Source organism: Dermacentor albipictus, chromosome 3 (genome assembly GCF_038994185.2).
Source record: "Dermacentor albipictus isolate Rhodes 1998 colony chromosome 3, USDA_Dalb.pri_finalv2, whole genome shotgun sequence".
Lineage (NCBI taxonomy): Eukaryota > Metazoa > Arthropoda > Arachnida > Ixodida > Ixodidae > Dermacentor > Dermacentor albipictus.
Genome location: NC_091823.1, coordinates 22,701,610 through 22,725,816, shown reverse-complemented (window position 1 = coordinate 22,725,816; position 24,207 = coordinate 22,701,610). Strand labels below are relative to the sequence as shown.

At 47.3% G+C, this 24,207-nt stretch overlaps 2 protein-coding genes across 4 annotated transcripts in view; one reads left to right on the top strand and one right to left on the bottom strand.

Annotated features, from left to right (window-relative positions):
• Ndf (Nucleosome-destabilizing factor) overlaps positions 1-24,207 on the bottom strand; it is a 120,959-nt gene that overhangs the window by 59,649 nt on the left and 37,103 nt on the right. The gene's annotated exons all lie outside the window — the stretch shown is intronic.
• On the top strand, positions 9,780-14,570 carry LOC135903898 (leucine-rich repeat and immunoglobulin-like domain-containing nogo receptor-interacting protein 3). The gene is made up of 3 exons (XM_065434349.2): positions 9,780-10,356; positions 11,005-12,963; positions 13,121-14,570. The coding sequence occupies exons 2-3, from the start codon at positions 11,017-11,019 to the stop codon at positions 13,709-13,711; spliced, it is 2,538 nt and encodes an 845-aa protein (XP_065290421.1). The 5' UTR covers positions 9,780-10,356; positions 11,005-11,016; the 3' UTR covers positions 13,712-14,570.

Genomic DNA, 24,207 nt, shown 5'->3' with positions numbered 1-24,207 from the left:
ATGCCTGGCGGCACAAACAGTAGTATAGGCAGTAAAGCAGCAGCATCCAGCACCCACAAATTGGTCGGAAGAAACAAAGACAGGTTCGTTCTAAAAACTGAACGGTGGAGGGGGAGTTTTTTTATTTCACACCATCACGCCCCGGACGGTGTGAAACGCAGAAAACCTACCCGAGCGCAGAGTATACGCATTTATGCGCAGCCTGAAACCAACGCAAACGCTGTGAGTTCCAGCACAATTGTACACCCTTCAAAATTCTCAGTCTTGATTAAGACTGCCAACCCGTGAACCTTAATATTCGCAAAAATTCTGTGCACACGACATCAAGCGACGAGGGAGGGTTAAGCATGCACTCTTTAATAGCCTGCCACAGAACACGGCACTTTACTGCCGATAATTTACCTTTAGACGCAGCACAAAAAGCCCCAACAAAATTGAAATAGCAGACACTTTACGAGCAACACCTTTTCTTGAGACCATAGTGTCTTTTTTTGGCGACTTTGCTGTTGCCGATTTCACCTGCTTCAGGAACTTCAGTATAAGCTTGCTCGAAGGGAGGTACTTGCTTTTGCCTCTTTTTGCCATCAGAAGACTCCCAACAGAAGGTTTCTAGAGCAACGAGTGAAACCTTTGACCAAACAGTTTATTTATTTACCTCTTCTTTTTGTAAAACTTGATTCAACTTTCGCAAAATCGTAAAACGAACCTTACGAAAGGTTCGGGAGTGTTTGCAGGAATGGTTGCGATGTTGTTTGGCGTTTTGTTACAAAGACAGCGCACAAAAACGTGGATAGCAAGATGAGCTTTCTTTCTTTCTGGTTCATGCTTATTTTCGCCGTTTTTGGAAGAAGCTATTCGCGTATGTAGAGGCATCAAATGGCGAAGTAGCAGCCAAGAGAAATCGTCCACGCATGGGTGGCATTCGGAAACGACGTATACCTCAAGGAGAGCGACTCTTCGGCCTATTTTTAACGATCCTGACCATTCGCGTGCTTATCGCGAAATCCAAGATTTCGCAAACGAGATCTCCGTAACGTCGATAGAAACCTTGAAGAGAGACAAAACAAAACATAAAATACGACCTTCTATAACGGTAGCCCATACACGATGTCCTACTCCGGTCGATACCAAGGGCAGCTGGGCGAAGGGGGAGCGGCAGCGAGGAACATCGCCGTTAACTCAGACCGATTGCGCAAGATTAACTGGCGTGCACTAAAAGCACATAAGTACTTTTGTATTAAACCACCATTGTTGTAGTGACCCTATAGGCCAAGCTACTTTGATTAGCCGCAAATGTGAAGTGTAGGCGAGAGTGGGTGCTGAGGCCACACCGCACAAATCGCACAAGCTCCCAGCGGCACACAGCCCCGACAACTTGACGAATCGGTGCCGGAACAAAACAAAAACCGAGAAATGCCACTGCGAGCTCTCAAGAGTACCCGTACTCAACTTGACTCCCCCCCTCCCCGCGACGATGGTGGGCAGAACTGTCCGCTCTTGTCACGGTGTTTCTTGCCGCTTGTTTAATCGCAGTTTACGATGCAAGGGCATACACGCAGGTAGGTAAAAACTGCCCATTCTCGCGCAGATGTCGAGGCTAGTTTAGTTGCAACAGAGCCGAACAGCCGCGAAATACAAGTAACGCCGAACGAACAAGTTTCCAGAGAGAGAGCGAGGGAGAGAGAGAGAGGACGTGAAAACAAGCGCTGCGACTGTGCAGAGCATGTACCACCGCAAACACACAGCACCAAGTACTGAAGTCCACGTCCGCGCCATACGCCAGTGACGCTTTCCGAACAATCCGCTAGTTGCGAAGAGACAAACAAATACGGGTAAACAGGGTTAAGTGGGGTACGTAAAATATACCTTTCGAAAAAATAAATAAAGAGAGAACCAGGAAAAATAGCTTTCATTCGGTGCAGCATTCGATAGTTGCAGACATTCAAGAAACCGTTCCACGCTTTCTACTGGGCCCGAATGTAAGCACGTTTGCGCACAACGAGACTTCAACGAACGTTCTGAATTCGGAGCCCACAACGTCGCATCTCATAGGCCGCAGTGAAAGCTTCGGGTAGCTTAGCAGTACACATAACAACGTCCAGTATGCTACGCGGCTTCTGAAATCGGCCGCACCACGAGCAGGCACGTTCCGCGACGAGCGCCAACGATTCGGCCCGTATGTCCGGGCAAGGCCGCGCCAAGCATCCCGTCACGCAACGGGAGCACCAACGACGACTACACTGTCGTCCATCAGTAGCATCGAAAGTGCATCACGCCGAGGTTCCACTTGGATGCCCTCCAGCGTTTCGCGGTCAGCTTCACTCAATGCGGGCTACAGCTGCTCACGTACGACAAGGTCGAAAAAGAAAAAAAAATATGTACATAAAAAAAAGACTAAACGGGCACGAAAGCACAGAGCGAACACCGAAGCTGCGCTGCGACGTTTTGCGTCACTACATGTAGGCTGGTGCGCAGAAAGGAACGTCCGACGACGTAAACAGGGGAATGATTCCCCAGGCCTACGTTTCTCCGATCAGCCACACGAGGAGCTTAAAAGAATGGCTGTACAAATGCAACGCGATTAAAGTACGCGGCTGGCGCGTTACACCGCAAGCAGGGAAGTCATAAATGCCACCGGGAAGCTCGTACGTCCAGGCATCGTATAAAACAACGATGAAATAATCCCCGCGAAAGCGATTCGCGCCGGGCGCTGCCATTCGAACAGCCGCCGTCACTTTCCTCGAAGACGAAGGCGCACCGCGCGCGCAATGGTGGCAGCAGTTTCTTGGGCGCTTTCCCAAACTCGACAAACGAGAGAAATTCCTCCCTCACTGGAATGCGGCCGCCGCGAAAGAGTATCGTACCCGCCAAGTCGCGCTCAGCAGCGTAATAACCAAAAAAAAAAATGAAGGACGCTTTTAAAGGGGCTGGCAACCAAATTTTCATGGTACCCATTTTCCTTTTAGTGCAATGGAAAGCTTCCTGGTCAGTGTGAAATCGTGAAATCATGCTAACGCGGAAAATGCCGTGGAACAATATTTCATCACAATTTTTCGATCTGCAGAGAGGATGTAGCCGTTCACTGCAAGCATGCTGAAAACGGTGATAAGTGAAAGCGATAGCGATTATAGGCTGATATTAGAGGGAGGTAGACAAGTGTGGCCGTGCTGTCAGTCGACGTTCCTGCGATTCATGTTTTCCGAATTCTTAAATGATTTTTGCGATAACAGCTACGTGTTTTCGCGGTTTCCTGTCCAATTGCTTCGGTATTTAACCAGTCAAAATGAAAACAATCGGGTCGAAAACGAAACGACGCCTTTACACGAGACACGGAGTTCAAGCGTGTTGCCGTAGCCACGCGCGCGTTTTTAACTTCCGAAGCATAGAATAATGCACGAGTGCACAATATACCAACTGCAATTTTAAGCAATCATCATGATTTACTTAATGACAGTCGACTTACGTACAGTAGTCTTATAAAATACATCCGAAATGCCAAGATTTCACCGCCAGGTTTCGCCACTTGCTGGTTTTCCAGAATTTCTTTGCCAATTTAAAATTACAATTCCTACTTAAATCGCAAATAGCGGGCTGGATTATTTTCACTATAAATCATGGTCATTTCATTTCCATCAACGTCTCGCAACACATTCTGGCCAGTTGTCAGTCCCTTTAAGCTTCGCCTTTAAGAGTGGAACGCGATAGATTTCAAAGATCCCGGTCAGCTTTCTTGAGGAGGAGGCCGCGATGCTTGTGTTGCAAGGAACTGAACGGGCCGCACCGCTCTGAAAAACGGGTTCGTGTTGGGGTTTCCGCATAATATAACTGTTTTCTGGTATATTCAAAACAAACTCCGACGCTATCATGTCTGTAGGTTGTGTGCAAGTCGTACTTTACGATTTTTCTACGTATTTTCATGGTATCTTCGACTGGTCGCCTGTATGCCCCGAAGCAGAGTCGGGTAGATCGGTCGTTTCCCGAGCTCAAAGGTAGGGGACAAGCGCGCAAGCCGAACGTGCGACTCGCTCGCGGAGGACGAAATTGCTGATGCCAAACCACGTGACTACTGCCAACGTCCGATGTTTCGCCTGTCCAAAGCTCCCGGCGCTGCCAGAAAAACCGGCGGACGTGCCGGCGGGACGAACGTTCGTCGACACGCCAGCATGCGGTGGCCTAGGTTGCCAAGGTTACGGTGGGCCGTCGCCAACAGCAGCGACGCGGCGCTGCGATGACGTTTCAATCTCGATGACTGCTCCGATGACAGGGCTCGGAGCGCCTCAGAGCGCTCCAAGATAGAGGAGAGCAATCGAGAAGAACCAGCCGAACGCAGGGCGCGCACCCTCTTTCAACCAGTCGAAGACAACGCCGCTCGCGAGAGCGCTTCAGAGTGCTCAGAAACGACCAACCGAAGATAGCATCAGAAATTATACTGTATTTCAGTAACTTCCTTGCACCACATGGAGGGCCTGGGCATGCGTGGTTCGAAACTCCGTTTTGCCGCAACGACGCACGGCGCTGGACGCCGACGCGGGATTTTCCGCAACACGGGGCGCCCTTAACGCTATCGCGTTAAAACGCAAAGTGAACCTTGGCGGAGACAGACACGCACACTCACGCTGTCTTCTCGCGCGCCGAGATGGACGTGCCTGTGAGAGAGGGTGGGCGTTGTGGGTCAAGACCGAAATGGCCACATCAAGATAGCGCGAGTAAACGAGGAGTAACTGGGGAGAAACGAAAAGCAAATGTTCCCACGAAGTACTAGAACTCAGCTACGTAACGGCTAGGTACTTAGTATAATCATCTTGCTGCTGCAGTCGGTGCGGTGCGTCAGAGGGGAGCAACCTCTGCGGGCGCGCCGCCCCTCACACAGCTCGCATTTTAATTCCTCCCGCATCCGCAGGGATGCTGTTCTCGGTAGCAGTGCAATGCCGCGCGCACCCCGCTACCTCTGATGCAATATGCAGACCGCGCCGATCGAAACACGTCGATTCGAGGGCTCGATTGCCACGCTTCGCATGCTTCACTTTTTATTTTTTTGATCGATCCACATTTGTAGACACTAGGTTCAGAACCGACGCCAGAGCGATAACGTAGCCACGACCTCAAAGATGAGGATCCTGTGATAAGCAATAACCGTGCCGAACACTCTGCAAAGTGCTCCTTAAAACAGCGCATATTCTCCCTCGCGTTTCCTGGGCGCCTCCATGACATCGCAGCGGCCCTTCCCGATAAACAGCGTGATCAGCTCTTGCCGGCGAAGCCAGGCGAACGAGGCGTGTGGGCTCAACCACACACACTTGCAAGAAGGCGCAAACTGCAGGTGCGCCCTTGAAGTAAGACGCACCTCGGCGGAAAAAGACGGCACGCACGCAAACAACTCGGTTGCTCATATCCCACCGATCAATAGCGGGCTTGCACTTTACTTAATGCACTTGGCCCCCGTCACTTGGTGCGCTTCTCCCGCTGTTTTCTTTCTCCCTGCTCGCTTGGCGTATCGATGCTTCTCGCGTTCCGGATATGCTGCTCTTGCACTGCCACGACGGGTTACGAGCAATTCAGCCCGCTACAATCCTTCTACAGGGCACCTTATTGAAGGCGCACGTACACCGTAGATCAATCGAAGCGCACTAGTATCCGCCCTAATCGCCCAGTGCGAAAATTGCGCCTGCTCCTGGAAATTCCTGGAAACGCGAACTACGATTTTGTTTTGCTTATTTTTTTTTCGCTGCCGAAATTAGCGTCAGACGCAAATATTGTCATTTCCTTTCTCTATCATTCTTTACTCCCCCCCCCCCCCCCCCCCGAGAGTGTCCACGCCGTTAGACAGCACGAAAGAAGTAATATAGTCTGTAGCAAGGACGTAGCCGTAGTGCGGCACGCGAAACGCCTCGCGCGCGCGCTGCAAACGATGATGCATGAACCCTACAGTAGAGAAATGACGTTACGAAATGCACAAATCACATTTACTCACGCATTAGAAGGCTTACATGCCTAACTTTTGTTACAGCTAGTGGGAGTCTTACGGTCTAATCTCGAAATCGTGCTCGCTCCCTATTCGTAGTGTTCGGGTTTCTTGGAGAGTGCGTTTGAGCACTAAAATAAAAAAATGCGGAGGTAGTACGGTTGCAAAGATATAAGCGATAATGCTATAACATGTTTTCGTTACGTCGGTTTCAGCAAGCGACCCCCCCCTTTTGAGCCTCTGTAAAGACGTTTCGCGTCGAAATTTAAACGCGCACGGTGCTGCAATACGAGAGAGACCACACACGGCGCAGTAAACATCGTGAAAAATGGCGCGCCAACGCCTCACAAACAGCAGCGGTCGCTAATGGGCTCTGCGCGGCTCCTCACGTCCCCACTAGGCCGCTGTTGAGTGCACAACACATCCGTCAGGGGTGCGCCGAGGCTATGTGAGGCTCTCGAAGGGCCGACGGAGCTGTCACTCGTCCGCCCGTGCAATCAGCCGCCGAGCTTTGGCAGTCGACCCCGAAGATTGAACGGCACGACTCTCCCCGCTCACGACGTCGTTCACTTCCTGCGTGAGCTGCTCACTTGCGTCTCGGGCGATACGTCACAAGGTGATATTGGCGCTACCAAAGTAACGACAGGGCACCACTAGACTCGTTCCTTCGGTAGCGGAAAACTGCCCCGCAAGAATGGACGCGCGACTGCGAGAATCGCACGGTGTAAGAACACTGCTCTCATAATCAGCTGTAGATACCGAGAAGATCGAAGGTTGAGCGAGTTTTTGGTAAGTATTCAAGTCAATGGGGACAACTTAGAAACACACACACGCACACAAACAAGGACAACAGAAGCGCAGACAACACAAGCACCGACTCGCAATTAAATTATTATCGCGCTAACGCTCAATAAATATTTGCGCGACTATCAACAGAAGTAGTGAAAGCATGAGCAGCTACCACGCACTGCGGCACACAACAAGAGTAATAATAATATTTGGGGTTTTACGTGCCAAAACCACTGTCTGATTATGAGGCACGCCGTAGTGGAGGACGCCGGAAATTTTGACCACCTGGGGTTCTTTAACGTGCACCTAAATCTAAGCACACGGGTGTTTTCGCATTTCGCCCCCATCGAAATGCGGCCGCCGTGGCCGGGATTCGATCCCGCGACCTCGTGCTCAGCAGCCCAACACCATAGCCACTGAGCAACCACGGCGGGTGGCACACAACAAGAGATCGCTATTAACACAGCTCGTGCGTCACATGAGCTGCGTTAACTGGGGTTCTCTGACGTACCGGCTAAACATAGTGCACAAGCATTCTCTGGCAGCGGCTATGGCCTTCTGCTTTTGAGCACGAGGTCGCGGGTTCGATTTCCGAAGGCGGGGCTGCACTTCAATGAGGGCAAAATGCAAGAGCGGTCGTGTACCGCGCGTTGGGTGCGCGTTAAAAGAAACTTATGAGGAACCAACGACAGTTGCTATCAAGGTGATTATTTGTGGCACTACGTTGCCCTATGGGTTATGGGTGGCACTCCCCGTGCCACCGTGCCTACCCCCCACGAACGCGGGAGTTAACCGCTGTTTCTAGCGCCACTTGCGGAAGGACCAGTTCGCAATCCCGTGCAGCGTCAGAAACTAGAGGACTCGATTCAAAACGCAAGCTATCACGAGAGAAGCATGCGAGGAACCCTTACTACCGCGCTGTTTCCACCGCTGTGCTAGACTGCACAATCTTCGAGATCGGCCCACGAAAACGGTTAGTTCCCAGTGAAACCTAAACGCTTTTAGGACTTTATTGGCACCTTGCGGTGAAGCTTTATACAGTCAGAAGCGCCGGAACACAAAGCCCAGCAAGCGGTGGAAGCAAAATGGGAGAGATGAGACAAACATTTCGCTGTCACACCGGCCATTGCTTATCCCGAGGCGAGAGTGCCCTAAATATGAAAACGCCCCAGTGCGCACGCTCCGTAGAAGCCGGAATGCTTGCCATCGAAGCGCGAAGATTCCGGAGGTCCAGCTCAGCAAAGCTTGGCGTGTAGCGCTCCGGCAAACGGTAAAGGCCGAGTCGTCGGTTTAATGTCTAATATTCTTTGCAGCACGGGGTCACGGGATCAAATCCCGGCCACGGCGGCCGCATTTTGATCGGGGCGAAAATGCGAAAACACCCGTACGTTTAGATTTAAGTGCACGTGCCTTATAATCAGACCCGTGGCTTTGGAACGTAAAACACCATACATTTTTAAAAAATATTTGCATCCCGAGCGGCCGGTGTCGGTGACACTGGGGTGATAAATGAAAGCGTCGTAGCACCGTCTGGCCAAAAATATTCCAGAGCCCACCCACGACGGGGTCTCTCATAGTGTTGTTTTAGCACGTTAAGCACAACCGACCCAAACATCTTCCCACGCATTTCTTTTCCATATGTGCCACGAGATTGCTTAGAGTGTATACAACACACCGCAACATTTGTACTAGCCGCGACGACTACTGTTCCACATCACACCATCGTCCACACACGGCCTTCCATGTCGCTTTCCACGAATACAGAAGCACAATACTCTAAGCGCACTACTGAAACGAGTCTATGGTAAGACCACCGCGCTCGAAAACATAACATAAAAAATAAAAGCCCAAGACGGCCATGCTAGACGATAACGTGAGCTGTAGATCAGCCGCTGCGAGCCTCAGCGATTTTTTTCTCTTGGCCCTTCACATCAGATAACTAATCTGGAAGCGCAGATGTAAGACAAGTGCCGTGACTCGGCAGCCTTTTATCGCCCATCATTCCTGAGAAATACCATGTAGTAGAGACTGACAACGGACTCGCAGTTTTCGCTTCAGTGGTAGCCGGGTGTCAGCGAACCGCTGAGGAAACAGAACGTTCGTTGTCCTCGAAGCTAAAACACGTAATAAGACCCAACACGTCGCCTACAATGACGTCGACACCCGGCAGTGCGCTCCTCGAACAGTACGAGTACTGCCGCGGGCGATGACGTCTGGCCGCGCCTGTAACGAAACCACGAGCACGGCCTACGTTCCAGGCGGCTCTATCGGGCTAAGCGAGCATTGCAAAACCGTTTGCACATGAGCGCACCCAAAAAAGAAAACGCGCGCAGAAGGCTCAAAACATCGCCAGAAATTCCTAAAGAAAAGTGTGCCCTTCGTTGGCTCATCGTGTACTCCCCGCGGGGCACAGCAGCGCTACCACGTTATGCCGCGGCGATAAAACGAGGGCGAGAGGTAGGGACAGCCCGGAGGAGTCGAAAGGACAAACGGTTATTTCATCCGTCCTCGCCAGATGCGGCGCGACTGACGACAGTCACGTCTCCCTCTCCTCTCGGAAACCGGCGGCCCTCCCTATGGCCTACACAGATAAAAGCTGCAACCAACGAGCGCACGCAGCCACCAACCGCAGCTAATACGTTAACTGCTGCACTTCGAGCAGCACTGAATGAAAACTCCCCATAGCAACCCGCGCACCAGCTGTCTCAATCGATCAACTTCGCGCGCGTTGGAATGTCTTCAATCCGCAACTGCACTGCGTTTGCAATGCTTGTGGGCCGTGATCACATATGAATAGAGGAACCTTTTAAATACGGGCCCTCAGAAACTGCACACTACTGAGCAGCTGCAAGGCAACAAAAACGCTTGCATGACATAGAACGAAGCGAAATTTTTATCGAAACTAAGATTACCTTAGCACCCACTAGCGAGCGTGTTGCATGGTTACCCAAGATGCCATGTTCCTTCCGGCAGTACTTGGTCAGAGAGCGGAAGAAGGTTGTTAAGGCAGAACTAGATAGAAAGGTCTGATGTCTGGAGAGAGTGAAGTCTGTAGATACCAAGCACTTTCCCATTTGTTCTTGCGAATAACCCTTTGTTGCCAGCGCCCAGCGAAGGGGTGCGTGCGGTATCGCTGGACAAAGCAGTAACTTATCGCCTAGCAAGCTGTATAGAACGAAGCAGACGCTGTGCGCACGACCAAAGACAGCCGATTCCACGCCACCACACGACCAACGATTGAGTTGCCCCAGGCGTGCAACAATGCCGGTCGCCGCACAAGCACTATGGCAAGCACAGAACGCGGCGAAGAGGAATAGGAGAGGGGGCGAGCCAAATAGAAAGAGAAAGGCAGCGGGGCAACCTCCTCGCCCCTAGCGCCGCAAGATCGGACGGACATGTTGGCGCTCCGCGCGCACGCAGTGCAGGAGAAGCGCATGAGAGCCGAGGGCGGTCGCGGAACCTCTGGCCGCTTCGGCGCGTTTGGAAACGATGCTCTTGGCGCACAGTCGCGTCACCAGCAGTTAACGATGATCCGCAGTCGGTCGACGGTGCGAGGAAAGCGGCCCAGGCTAAAGGGAGCTGCAGTCCTCGTTGACCCCGTGACGGTAAGAATCCCGATCGAGCCACTCGGCAACCTCGCTCTCTCGTTACGCCGACAATCAATCGAGGCCGCTGGCCTTGCACGAAAAGGCGGGCGCGCTCGCTCGGGAGCGCGGCGCCTTGTCGCATCTCGCGCCTCAGAATACCCAGGCAATGGGAAGGGAAACCGCGGCCTACAACGTTTTGATCGACATCGGAACCGTGCGGGCGCGACAATACTTCAATGCTGCGTGCTAGTGCGTACTACGTTCACGAGCGCGGTCAACATTAGGCCTAATGTGTTCCCTGTTAGCGCCCACCCGCCTGCCATGTCGGCGATGTTTACAATAACAACGCAGCTGGTACACATTATTCAAAGCGAGTAGCCGCCTAAACGAAACAGCTGACTTGCTAATTCATGCTTTCGCGACAATTATGCTCGTAACGACCTGGCGTCAAACGTGCCTTGCTACTAAAGCGCTTCATATGTGCCGATGAACCGACTCAGTGCTGATATGGCCTAAGAAAAATCTTCACTGCAGTTCAGAAAGCGTACGCGCCAGACTCGAGAAACATCGGCCCTCCGTGCTGGTAACACCGGAGTGAGTCGGTAACAGCTCAATAGTTGTGCGCAGCACAAGAAACTGATGATTGCTTGTTATTCCCGATTACAGGTGTGAAAAACAATGCAAGTAAGGCTTCCACCGGGAGGCGTTGCACTCTACGTCTGCCTCTCGGTGCTCGCTTGCGGACTGGCACACGCGGATGCTGGCTCAGGTGACAGCACCGTCGGCCAAGATGGCGCGCTCGGCTGTCCTGAAATGTGCAAGTGCCGCTCAACAGATTCTTCAGGAGCGCAACGTGTCCTCTGCGTGGGACAGCTGCGCAGAGCTGTGCCGAAAGACCTCCCACCTCAGGTTGCATCACTCGATCTTTCACGGAACAAGATCAGAAGAATTAACTCAAGCGAGCTGAGTCCTGTAAACTATACACATGCAAGTTACCTGAGACACCTCAATCTGCACCAGAATCTTATACAAGAAATAAATGTTAATAGCTTTCAAACGCTAGTCTCTCTCCAAGAGCTGGATGTAAGTGACAATGTAATTTATGCCATCCATGTAAATAGTTTTGATGCTCTTGAAGCTCTTAAGGTGTTAAACCTTTCTGGAAACCATCTGGACCAACTCAAACATGAATGGTTCCAAGGCCTTTCCAACTTGACTGTGCTTGATCTGTCGCACAACAAGATCCAAGCATTGAACAATGTAGTGTTCTGGTCACTCCACCATCTGGTGCACTTGCGTGTGGATTACAACAGAATCAGTTCTGTGGGGCTCTTAAGCCTGAAGGGTCTCGACTCTCTCCGGTATCTTAATGTTAGCCACAATAACATTATGACCATACAAACTGGCACACTGCGACCAACACCAAATCTGGACATACTGGACATGAGCTACAACCCAATCACAAGCCTTCATGAACCATTCAAGCATGGGCATAACATTCGCCAACTACATGCATCTCACCTATACAATCTCTCTCACTTGTCAAAGGCAGTCTTTACAGACTTAGATAGTGCAGAAGAAGTGTTTATGAACAACTGCCCTGCCCTAGAGACAGTGCAGAGTGATGCTTTCTCGCCACTGAAAGCTGTTCGCAAGCTGGACTTGCGTTTCAACAACTTTACCACTCTTCCATCTGGATTGTTTGACCAGCTGCTACAAATAGAACGGGTTCGTCTCAATGGCAATCCATGGTTCTGCGACTGCCGCCTTTACTGGCTGCTACTGTGGCTACGTGACAATGTGCGGGCCCACCTCTTGTCACCGTCAAACACCCTTTGTGCCAAGCCATCAAACCTTACTGACATCACAGTGCTTGATGCTGTGGACAAGCACATGGTCTGCCGCAAGGCTACAGTGATTGAGCACACAACCCAAGCACATTTTAGGCTGTTTACATCAGCCGTGCTCTCATGCCGCGTTGATGGAAGCCCTGCTCCTTCAATAACCTGGACCACACCGCACAAGCACCGCTTCAACTGGACAGCGGAATATGGCGCATCTGTTGGAAATTCTTCTCTCAATGGACGCGTGGACAGGGGCGACTGCCCGAAGTTTGTGCTCCTTCAGAATGGCGACTTGTTTGTGCGTGAGGTCCAACGTGGTGACAGTGGTCATTACCGGTGCACAGCCACCAATGTGCTAGGCCACCAGATGGTCGCCATACGACTCACCCTAGACTACGACTTTCTGGTGAATGTCAAAATAGTGAGTGTGCTTGTGGGGTGTGCTACAGCATTTTGTTTTGTGCTTATCACAATGGTGGTCAAGGCAGTCAGTGCCATACTTTGGAGATTTGGGGTGGAGTGTCCATGCTGCATGATGGGAGAGTCACCGCGTGCACGACAGCTTTATCGCATGCTCGAAAGTCTCGAGCACTACCGGTGCCAGCAGCTGGAGCGGCTTCGAGACAACTATGCCTGTCAAGTGCTTAGGATCAAGGAGAACTGTACCCAGCAGATGGAGAAGATAAGGGAAAGTTACACCGGCCAGACAGATCGACTGAGGGACTTCTGTGACTACGGCACTGCACAAATCACGAACATGAGGGATAACTACTACTCACAGGTAAGAAATGTTTAAATTATGCTATTTCATTTTTGACATGCAAAGTACCAGTGGCTAGCGTGCAGTGGCACTGAAATATGCTTTGTAGTATCGATAAGATCTGTAGAAATAATGCACGCCAACTTTTGAGCTGAACTGATGCTTGTTCCTGCTCTAGGTGCAGAGGGTGCGGGACTATGGCATTGGCCAAATCGACAGGCTTCGCGAGAACTACGTGTATCAGCGCAACAGGATTCGGAAGTTCAGTGCCCATCACCTGTACAAGTTACGTGAAAACTACAAGCTGCAGCAACAGCACCTTAACAAGATACTGGAGAACCTCAACCTCGAGAGCTGCCGGAGTGTCTGTGCTCGTACCGACTCCATCATCTTTGATCCTGCCGAGATTGGCCTGGAGCCTCCACCTCTGGAAATACTGCCGCCACCGGCCATCTTTCCACTGTTCATGGATGAAGACACTGAGAGCCAGATTTCCGCTTACTACACTCCAGACACATTGTCTCAGGTGTCGCCTGATGAAGTGGTTCTGCAGCCAAATTTTCCCAACCTAGACTCTTTCCCGGACTTCGCTGCAGAACTTCCAGCCATCCACATGCCGGACATGTGTGGAATGGCACCAGATCAGCCAGGTCCCAGCTATTTACCACGAACAAATGTGACTGTGCATCTAGACTGTGACCCAAACTTTGATGTGGCTGCATCTGAAGTGCCACTGTTACAGAATGCATCCCATGAGACTGCAGTGTGATGCAGTGAATGTGAATAGAACGGTAGTGAATAGAACAGTACTTAAGTCGTACTTTGTAAAAACATTCGCAGAGTTTGAGACATGTGCAGCTTGGTTTGCCTCAGGAATGACGTAACTCCCAGAGAACCAGCCTAATGATATGCAGTAAAGGAACCCAAACACTCAAGCTCTGACATGCTAGTCTGGCAATGTAGGAACACTTGTTCAGTTTCAAACGTGGTGGCAGTATGTGTGCAGCATTGTGAACTAGGCTTAAGGAGGGTCAGATATGCAGACATATTTGTTGGTAGAAGTGAGACATTCACAGTTGAAACCCTGCCAAGTAGGCTGCACCATGCTTACTGTTGATTAGGTTGTGAAGTGCATCGCATATTTTCGTACTGGTGTCTTAGAACAGCAGTAGCCGCAGAAGTGCTTTTACTGGCACAACTTACGAACATATCATGCTGAAGAACATGTAAGCAAAGATTGAATAGTCCATCTTCTGGAAGGCACCCTTCCCCTCAATAAATGGCTGCCACATTACAGGTTTTAGAAAGGCCAAGTTTCTGTGATAGACTGGGTGCCACTAGTGGGCATCCTCAATATTCCAAGCTATAGTTTCACCTTTTAGATGCTTCCCTTGTGCCCCTGTATCAAGAAAATTATAGACCACTGGTCTCAGCAGGTAGGATTTCCACATCCTGAAAGGTCGACTTGAAAAGAATTCAACGGTGCAAGAAACTTTTCAGTGAGTTTTTATAGTAATTGTTGCTCTCGTGTGTTTATGTTATTGTATTATTATTTGCGACTTTGAATGGTTGAGATAATTTTTTCTCACAAATATTTCTTTATAAAAATAAAACTATGTACCTGCTTTTTTGATTAGAATGTTTTGTCTATGGGAAAAATACGACACCATATTTGAAAGGCATGAGAAGTGCAAGAAGCGCAAAACACAATGCTACTTATTTCTTGCGTACTCTATCTTCCTTTCCGGCTCAGCATGTAAGAATCGGAGCCATTGTCGTGGGTCATTTACCTAAAGAAGGAGCATACTATACCAGTCTTCATTTGAATATTCAGAGTGTAATCTGTACTGTCTATTATAAAACTGAGCTCACAGGAAGCACATTTGAAAAACAAAGGTTTGCATGAACATCATCTCATTTACAACACAGCATGGCATAGCTAAATTCTTGTCTGAATATGTCCGTAACAACCATCTAACATCACAGTATCTTTTCTGCAACATGAAGTAGAAAAAACTATGCAAAGCATTTTTTTAAAACCACCTCAAGGTACCCAGTTGAACCTAAAGCATAAGGTTCTGCAGAACAATTTGAGGAAGGCATAGAATATGTCTATTGTATTAAAGGGCCTCACCTTGGTATGAAAGCCTTCTAAATACGTCCTGTATGAATGAGCAGAGTTATTGGAAATCAAATGTTGCTCCTGCCATATACCGTTTCAGCGATTATGAGCCTATGCTTCAATCTTCCATAAATTGTACACAAGACTGCTTCACAGGAACAGCAAAACGATTGACAGTGGTTGAACTACGGCTTAAGAGGCATCTCTTATTAGATCACCATTAATCAAATGCACACAAAGGCTTCATGGGTGCATACAGCCAATAAAGCTCATTTGCAGCTTGCTTTTTGAAGCAAACTCCTTCCTTTAAGCCACTTAGAAACTTCCCTCTCTACTATGGACACTCCTTTATGCAGCATGCGAGGAGCTGTCCAACGATATACAACCTGACCCGAGTTCGAGACCCCAGCATCTGCCATCATGCAAAGGTTTGATATTGGCACAGTGGTACTGCTTCCTGCCATTTGGTGCCATGACCTTATCGGTGATAAGATTTTGCTGTGCCCAGCTGTTGGCTTATGAAATTAATTAAGTCTTGGGGCCAAAACCATACGATCATAAAGCACGCTGTAGGTAGGGGCTACGAATTAATTCTGGCAACCTGGGGTTCTTCGACGTGCACCCCACGCACGGTTGTTCGCGTATACTGGCCAATACAGGCTAATATAGAGAACTGCTGCTGAACCACTTTCCCCCTGTTTGTGTGTTACACTTGAGCATGAGCAAGCATAGTTCAGTGAAATACACATGAAACTTCCTACTAATAATGACCAACACAGGCAATGAGAATAAATCGGTCTATATGGAGATATTACTACTGCACCCAGCATAGAATTCGCAAGGCTAACATGGGAGCATCAACAATGACAGCTTAACTGAGTAGATGACCATTGCCAAAAACCAGAAATGCAAAGTCTTCTTTTACATGCATTGGCAAAGTGACATTCAACAATAATTGCATTGCTAGCTGCAGGTACCGATTAATCTTCACATACAAAGAAATCCACCGTGTAGCTGTTGTGTTTGTCACTTTCTTAAGATAAACAAGGGAAGTGGCAGAAAATTCAAGAAACTAAATGAAAAGTCAGGTGAACAAAAATGTAGGCTCCCTGCTCTGGGCACAGAAATAATACACTGCATTATTTAGTGACTAGGCAAGTTACAATGCTCAGAAAGTGATGCAGGACTACGTAAACAAACCATCTGCCAATTTTTATCGAAAGTGTCGTACCTGAAGCAGTCAATTCAGAAAATGTAAAAAAAAAAAGAGTTTGCAAGTGTGTGGATGTCGACAATAAATACATTAACTGAGTGTGAAGGAATAACACACCTGAAAAATTCAAACTCAAATTAATGATTGGTGGGGTTCAACATTTCAAGTCGACACTTAAGGCAATCAGGACACAGCAGCAGAGGGCTTCAGATTACTTTTCACTATGTGGAGGTTCAATGTGCAAATCTTGGTACGACATGGAGCAAAGAGCACAGGCGGTGCACCTCAACTGAAACTTTTACTACACAAAAGAAGCTGTGAAAAGAAATGTAAAACTGCTCTATGCCTCGCACATTTGTTATGCTTACAGCAAGACAGAAGTCTCTTTTGGCTATCTCTAATTGCCCACCTTGCATCAGCCAACTCCACCCAATGCCTGAAAATGTCCTAGACCCACAATGCCACTTCATCTGCCATCATCAAAAAGCAACTTCAATAAAATCAACACTTGCATACAAGCTCACAAAGCTTCGGAAGTCTCTACAGATCTGCACGGGGAACATGGGCAAGACATGAGGGTGCTTGAAAGTCGCTTGTGCAAGTACACCGGGGTCAATGATTATCAGCCAAGTGCAAAAAAATGATGCAATGTTTTGCACGTATGTGGGCAGATCACCTTGTTTCTTTACATTAAAGGACTAGTTTGTGGCTTTAGCTTGTGAAGTACAATATAATGCTGGTAGCCAGGCATGAGCAAATAGCCGAGGTGCTTCTGCATGTGTTGTGCTGCAAACACATTATGCTATCATCAGGGGTGGGACTGTCCAAAGTAATTTTGGAGCTGCTTTCAAGCAGACTAAATTTCATTTTGAAGCAGATTGGAGCAGGCCAGTCTGAATTTTGGTGGAATAATGGAATATGGCAGCACACTTCGTAACCATGATGGAACACAGAATAAACCAACATGAGCGCTGTACTGCAACTGTCTTAAATCTTTCCGTACCGTGCCCATTGGGCATTATAGCCAGCTAATGATGCTTTCAAACCCCGCTTTCTAGACCTTCCGCACAGCTCACAAATACATCGCGCTATCGGACATGAAGGAGGAAAACTATATCTTTGTTTGCTAAGCAGTTTGCTTTTTCCTCTAGGCGGTGATTTTTGAACGCGCTCTGAAGTTTTCGAGAGTGTCAAAGTATAAAGCAAAAATGGCCGCCCACTATCGGTGGCACGAAATGCTGCTTTCGAGACCTTCTGTGCCGTTCACGCACACTCTGTGCCATAGAGCGCGAAGGAGGACAACTACATTCTTGTTTTCTAAGCAGCTCACTTTTGCCCCGCTAGGCGTTAATTTTTTAACACACTCCAAAGTTTCGCTATAGTCAAAGTAGAAAGCAAAAATTGCCGCCTCCAAGAGCAGCGTGGGTGCTTAGAAAGATCGCAGATCTCACGATTCCGTTGCGTCTGCGAGTCTGAGGACGCTGCCTTTTTTGTCTGAGAGCGACAGTGATGGAAGCCAGCCCAAACCGTCGGCAGCCGCAGCCAGGCACACCAAACTGTAGTGCCTAAATTTTTGTAGTAAAATACCTGTTTGATGAAAAATTTTGATTTTTTTAATGAGATAGTGCCTATTAGACGGCAATACATTTTGCTTATCTCATAATTCTTGTTACATATTTTTCTTAGTAGATACAAGCGTGCCTTTAAAAACTTTTCAATTTTATCCCACAATCTTCATTTTGTGTGTATGTATATATATATATATATTATGACACACACCTCGTTAATAAAACTTATATGCATGAAAACTGCATTCATTCTACTTTTTGTTTATATATTACACAAAATATTGAATGCAATAGTTCCGTCAGAAAAAAAACTAACTGCCACAATCTACAAGAAACACCCATTTTTCCCATGGTAGGGAATGAGTTAAGCTATGCTTGAAGGGCCCTTCACTAGGTCTAGCCATTTTAAGCTGACAAGCGCCGTGCACAAAATGCGCGCTAACGTTCGTGTGTTCTAAGTATCACATCGCTGAGAGAGCTGAAATTCCAAACCGAATGCCATTTGCCCTTCTCATCGCGGGCGCCGCGCTACAAGCTGGAGGGAGGGATGACATATATGTGCTAGTGCGCCTAAGTTCACACTTGGGAAGCGGCAAGCGAATGGAAAATCTTTTCCGCACATGTCCAAGATGTTCACATTTGTTTAGCCATTGTAGTGGAAACCACTGCCGCTTTTGCCCACATCTATGTAGTCCGTGTACGTTTGTTCGCGTGGTGGTGCTGTTCATCACATCATATTAAGTGGTATGTTCATTCACTGACCCATAAGTTATTAAAAGGTACAATTTTATGCAACTACGTGTGTAGTCTAACTTTTGATACTTTCAGCTAGTTGTTTTTCTTAAAAAATGGACAATGGAAGATGTTAAATTTTACAACAGAATGCTTACACGCTAGTGCAGCTTCTGGTGAAGCGGAATGGCTTTCCGCTTCGCTATAGTGAAAAAAATCAGTTCGAGACTGATAGGGCGTGCCGCCTGCTTTTCCGCCCATTTCGCTGCCTAGGCGGGCAGATTTTGTCAAGTTTTTGCTGTTTCCGCCTGCTCCGAGACCATGTGTGAACATAGCCTTAGTGACTCGTGACATTGAGAATTATTAGAGGCAACACCTGTTATTTGTCTAATTTGTGGCACCGATAGACAAATTAAGGTGTAGATAAATAATGAAGCGCACAACTGAATGTCTGCGTGTAATTGTTTTACTTCGCATTGCAGCAAGAGACATGTACTTCCATTTCGTCTGCTTGCTCCCATGTCGTGCAGTTGCGCCCCTGCTGACACCGAAACTATGCCATTTTATACTGCATTCTAATGCACGATTATGCTCTGCGATTTGCTTGTCTCTGCCTCAGTGTTTGTGTAGCACTGACTTATACCAATAGTCAGGTGTTCTCGTACACAGCGCGCACATTGATGCGCTGCGCGATACGAGACAAACACAATAGCTTACGCGTGACGCTATCAGTGAAAGTGCCGTGCAGCCAAAAAGCGAGGGAAATAATGCCGGACATCGAGAATCACGTGATGCATACATCACAGGCCACAGGGTCTGTGAAGTATGCATCATGCGATTGTCGAGGTGCGGCGTGGGAGAACGCAGGGAAGCAATTTCACCTGCGGAGGCTAGATGGGGCAAGTGGAGAGAGAGTCTCTCTTGGCAGTATCGCTTGCCTTCTGAAATCATGGGTTCGTGGCACCGAAATATTTCTATCTCGACTATTATTGAACCAATTGCAAAAATTATTGCGGTTGAACACTCCTTAGAGGGCACATAAAAACTTCCAGTGTATAACCAAAATTTGCTAGGGGGCCTGGTGAGGGGCTCTTTAAGCTGAAAACCTTTGACCGGCACTTAATTTCCATAACCCAATTACTGCTACACCTTTGTATGTAAGCACATGTATCTTCACAGACAAATTAAATGTGAATAAGAAATCACAAAGTAGAATACCTTCCTCAAATAATAACTCGCTAGCATAATCTCATGCTGGTACTTAACAGGTTGACATAGGTGGCGTAGGGCTCACACTAAGCTTGAAGCCAAAATTACGCCCACAATACATATTGGCAAAAACAGATAGGAAAGTATGCATTCTAGTTAGCCCCAACTTGTTCAACTACCATATAGCCACATAACCTTATCATTATTTTGCTAGATATGGTTTATAAGGTGGTTTCACACCATGCAGGAAATAATCACATGAAGGAAATATCGGCATAAATTCAAACACAAACCATTCCGAGACAAGTCCAATGCATTATTTCGTTTTCAGTTTAGGTGAAACTGAGAACATTTGCAACAGTGGCTTAATTCAGACTCTGAAACATACACATGGCACTATTCTATGCTTAGAAACTAGCTACCGGTCAACATTCAATCTTTCGGACTCCTTAGTGGCAGCAAAAACACCCGAAAAAATGAACGCAAACAGTTTACTGCCCCAAAGCTCAGATCATCACAGGCACGATCGAAATGGCTCTGAAGCCCTGCCAGAAAACTTGATAGGCACATCGTAGCTCGTACTTCAACAGGAAACTGTGGGTGCCCGAGTGTTAAGGAATGTGTACCACGTCTCGCGACAGTTGCTCCTTTACACTCTTGGTATGCTTCACCACAATACACTGCGTATGCTTCATCCATGTAATACTGCTGTATTGCCTCGAATCTGACTTTTGGGAATCGGCATTACCCAACGTGGCACGATTTCTGCACTTCGAAGCCATCGGTCAGGATTACAAACGTGGCCATAAATGACAGCAACGAATTCTTCGAATGAAAATAATGGCACCGAACATCTGAAGCAGGTAGGCCCAACATCAGATCTGCCAATCGTCAGACTTTCTGCTGATGCATGCAATGCATGAGAGCACGGAAAAGTAACTAGTTTCTTTTCCCCTCAGTGTTTACTGTAAGCAACTACATTTTACGGAATGACCCGCAATACACAAAAAGTTCGGTGTGCTGAAAATTTGGCATGTGTAGAAATACAAATCCTGTTCTTAACTTTTAAAAAATTTAATGCTCACAAATTACAATAAGCAAGAAATTATGCAAAGGCAAGATTTTTCAAAGCTTCAGTGGCTTTGTATGATTGAATAAAAATAAAATATAAAAAAAACTACGCCACCTTCATTTATGTTATGCTGCAGTAGTACTCTGCTCCTTTCATTACACAGGTTTTTAACTTTTTCATAACAGTACTTGTGGAATAAACAAGGAATATCAAGTACAAGTTAAATCTCCACTAACGTGGAAAATTTGATAATAAGGACTGACTATCTGGTCCTGGCAAGTATATTCATTATTCAATGGCATCAAGTGCTCATTAATTTCAAGTTACATGGCTCCACCGTGGTTCATTAGGACAATCCCCAAAAGGTAACAAACATTGCAATGTGCAAAGGAAAAGTGGTGCTAGTGTCCCGTGCAGTAAGCATCACCACACGAAACAGAGCAGAAAAATATTTGTTGATATGTGCTGTGCTTTGTTCCCTTTTCAAGTTTTGCTTTGTACCATGGTACTGGAAGCGCACCTCTGCTACCATGGGTTCTTCTGTGATGGTTGGTGACAGCAGCTATGGTAATCAGTGCTGTTCTGAAATAGTGCAAGGCTTTGCAACATGACATATAACAGAAAATGTACGATGCAAGGCCCTTCACTATGGGCTGCGTGCTAGCATCAAACTCCTCGACTACACCCCTATGGAAGTTTAGTTGGCAGCTGCACAACACCCAGTACACTCAGCATTGAAAAGTTCACCTATCAGAATAAGGGGGCATGTATCGGTTCCCATGCTGCCAATGCACTATGGAGGAAGTTGCAAGGCCCTTGCCATTGTGCAGAAGCTGCATGCGAGTTCCCGTGATAGGTTACGAGCACTTGCCACTTGCACAAGATAAAAAAAGAAAAACATGACTGCAGCTGCTATAAAAAATGAGTGCAACAAATTCCTTTACTCAATGATGAAATTTTGATGCGCTAAATATGTCTCTATTGTTTTCTTGGTCGATTACATAACTCAATTCGATATTCAAATAATAAGGACATATTTTTGGCACCCTGAAATCTGAATTCATAAGATTTTACTAAGTTGTGCACAAGCAACAATTTGCAATGAATTTAAAGCCAATTACTTTGTCATGTGTTAGATCATTTGTTTTCAACTGTGTAGCTTTCTGAAAGGCCCGTACGAGTTTCCTCTGCAGCACTGCACTGCTTTCAGGTGGATGACAGCTTCTACCCCTCAAAAGAACTTGCTTCATCTTGTAGATGTCCTAAAAACTTACCTGCTCACAGAACGTTTCTGCACTTTGATTTTTTAATTAAGCCTCACGCTGCTACCTGCTGGCTTTCTGGTTAGCTTATATGGTTAAGCAACCACCTCCACAAGACGTTTCCTAGTTCAATCTCCAAACCATGACAAATATTTCCTCAACAGGAATGTTTGCTTTACTTGAAACCTGTATGGATTTAATACACAGCTTTGCCAGACCGGCTCAATGGCCATTCCCCCCCCCACCCCCCCCCTATCATTACTATTTTTGTGTCCGTCTATTGCCTTTTGTACGTGACGAACAAAGGGTACACGTAACCATTTTTGGCTATTTCGTATGACCAAGGCACTTGCAGGTAAACCACCACTGAAGCCAAGGTTATCGCTCATTTTGTTGGAGGATTACAAATTCTCTTTGTTGCTAAAGTCATCACCGTTGTTCCTTTTAAAAATGTGTGCAAGGCAAGAACATCGTGCTCAGCAATGGTGAAGAAACAGGTCAACCAGATGGTGCTTATGCACTTTCCACTTTCACACCCTGCTGGCATCTTACCTATGTTCTACTGCCTACGGACAAGAGGGTAAAATTTAAGTGCAGAGTTGTCAGGGTGCCAATAAGGTGGCACTAAATATCCATAGGAAACAAGAACGCATAGAACTTCCCAGACCTTGGCAGGCGCTTCCCAAGGATGCACCAATAATTTTTTTTTCCAGAAAGAAAGGACAGTCAGTGAATGTCACGCCTCACATTGGCAGCAAGTTCAACAAAACATGGAATTCCCTCTGCAGCCCATGGGTTGGTGAAGTATTACACTACATCCTGCAAACATCGCTCAAGACAGTACAGTGGGACCTCATTTATTTTAGCTCCAAGGAGACTGGAACATTATTCAAATAAAACAGAGTTTCAACAGAGAAGAGTCCCTTTACTTTAATTATTGTGCTAGACAATTCACATGGTAGAGCATGCAATACAGTCGCTGACCCACAATTTGAAATCAGTGGAGGCTGTCTTTAAAACTCAGAATAAATTGAGTCCGAAATATCAAACTTGCCAGAAAACAAGTGTTTATTTCACAAGTGTCCAGAAAAGCTGGCCAATGTGTTACTGCACGAAGGCTTGCATGTGACCTGGCCACCGTTGTTTGACCACAGCCATGGCTTTCACTACAGACAAACGAAAGTTCAGCCGCCAAAAGCAGAAAATTTTCATCCAATGCAACTTAAACAGAAGGTGATCACGATCCAATTGCCGTATGATCACAGGTTTCTTTACAACAGTCATTGCCTGGCAGTTTACTTACTTAATCGCTGCCCTATTCAATGAAGACATTGAGGGTGAAGTTGGCACAGTCTGAAGCTACGTGATGATTGCAGGTGTCTAAAATTCATAACAGCAGTCATCGATGTCACCGAAGACTGTCGCAATTTAACATGCGAGGGAACAAATATGGACATGTGGAACTTATGTCACAAAATGCAAATGCACTTTTTCAATCAGCTGCTCAAGCAATTGAAGTGGTCAAAGTGCTCTAAATTTTTAGATGTCCCGATTTTTTTTTTCGCAATGCTCGGGCATTAATTTACTTCCTGGTGAAACATAACAAAATGCGCGGCAGAAGTCGAGAAAACAGCACTTTCCTAGAGTGCTGTTATCAAAAATTGTGAAAAAAAAAAGTCAGGCTTCAGCAGGCACCGTCGCACTGCGGGTCGCTCGGTGAGAGCATTCTGATCAATGTGATTGACAACTGTGATAGCCTAACGCACATGTTCTGTGATGAGCCCCCAAAGTAAGCAAGTTCCGAATGGCCAACGTGTACGGAAGACCACGAAAGGTGTGGAACAGAGGGAAAAAAAATACTTGTAGAGGCGCCGAACTCGTTGGCGAGGCACAACCGGCACACGTGGATGATCGGGAAAGCGCGTCCGCATGCGACGGTAAAGGCACATCCACGTGTGGTCGTGACGGCAACGCACCATCAGCTAGAGCAGTTTTCGCCTCAAATATTCAGCTATGGTTTTTAACTCCAACTCTCACTAATGAAAAGGTTATGCAACAAGAAGAGACAAGAGCGGACATTTTGAACG

Coding starts and splice junctions, on each gene's coding strand:
- LOC135903898 (XM_065434349.2), top strand. CDS start 11,017: ATGCAAGTAAGGCTTCCACCGGGAGGCGTTGCACTCTACGTCTGCCTC. Junction 12,964..13,120: donor GGGATAACTACTACTCACAG/GTAAGAAATGTT, acceptor TTCCTGCTCTAG/GTGCAGAGGGTGCGGGACTA.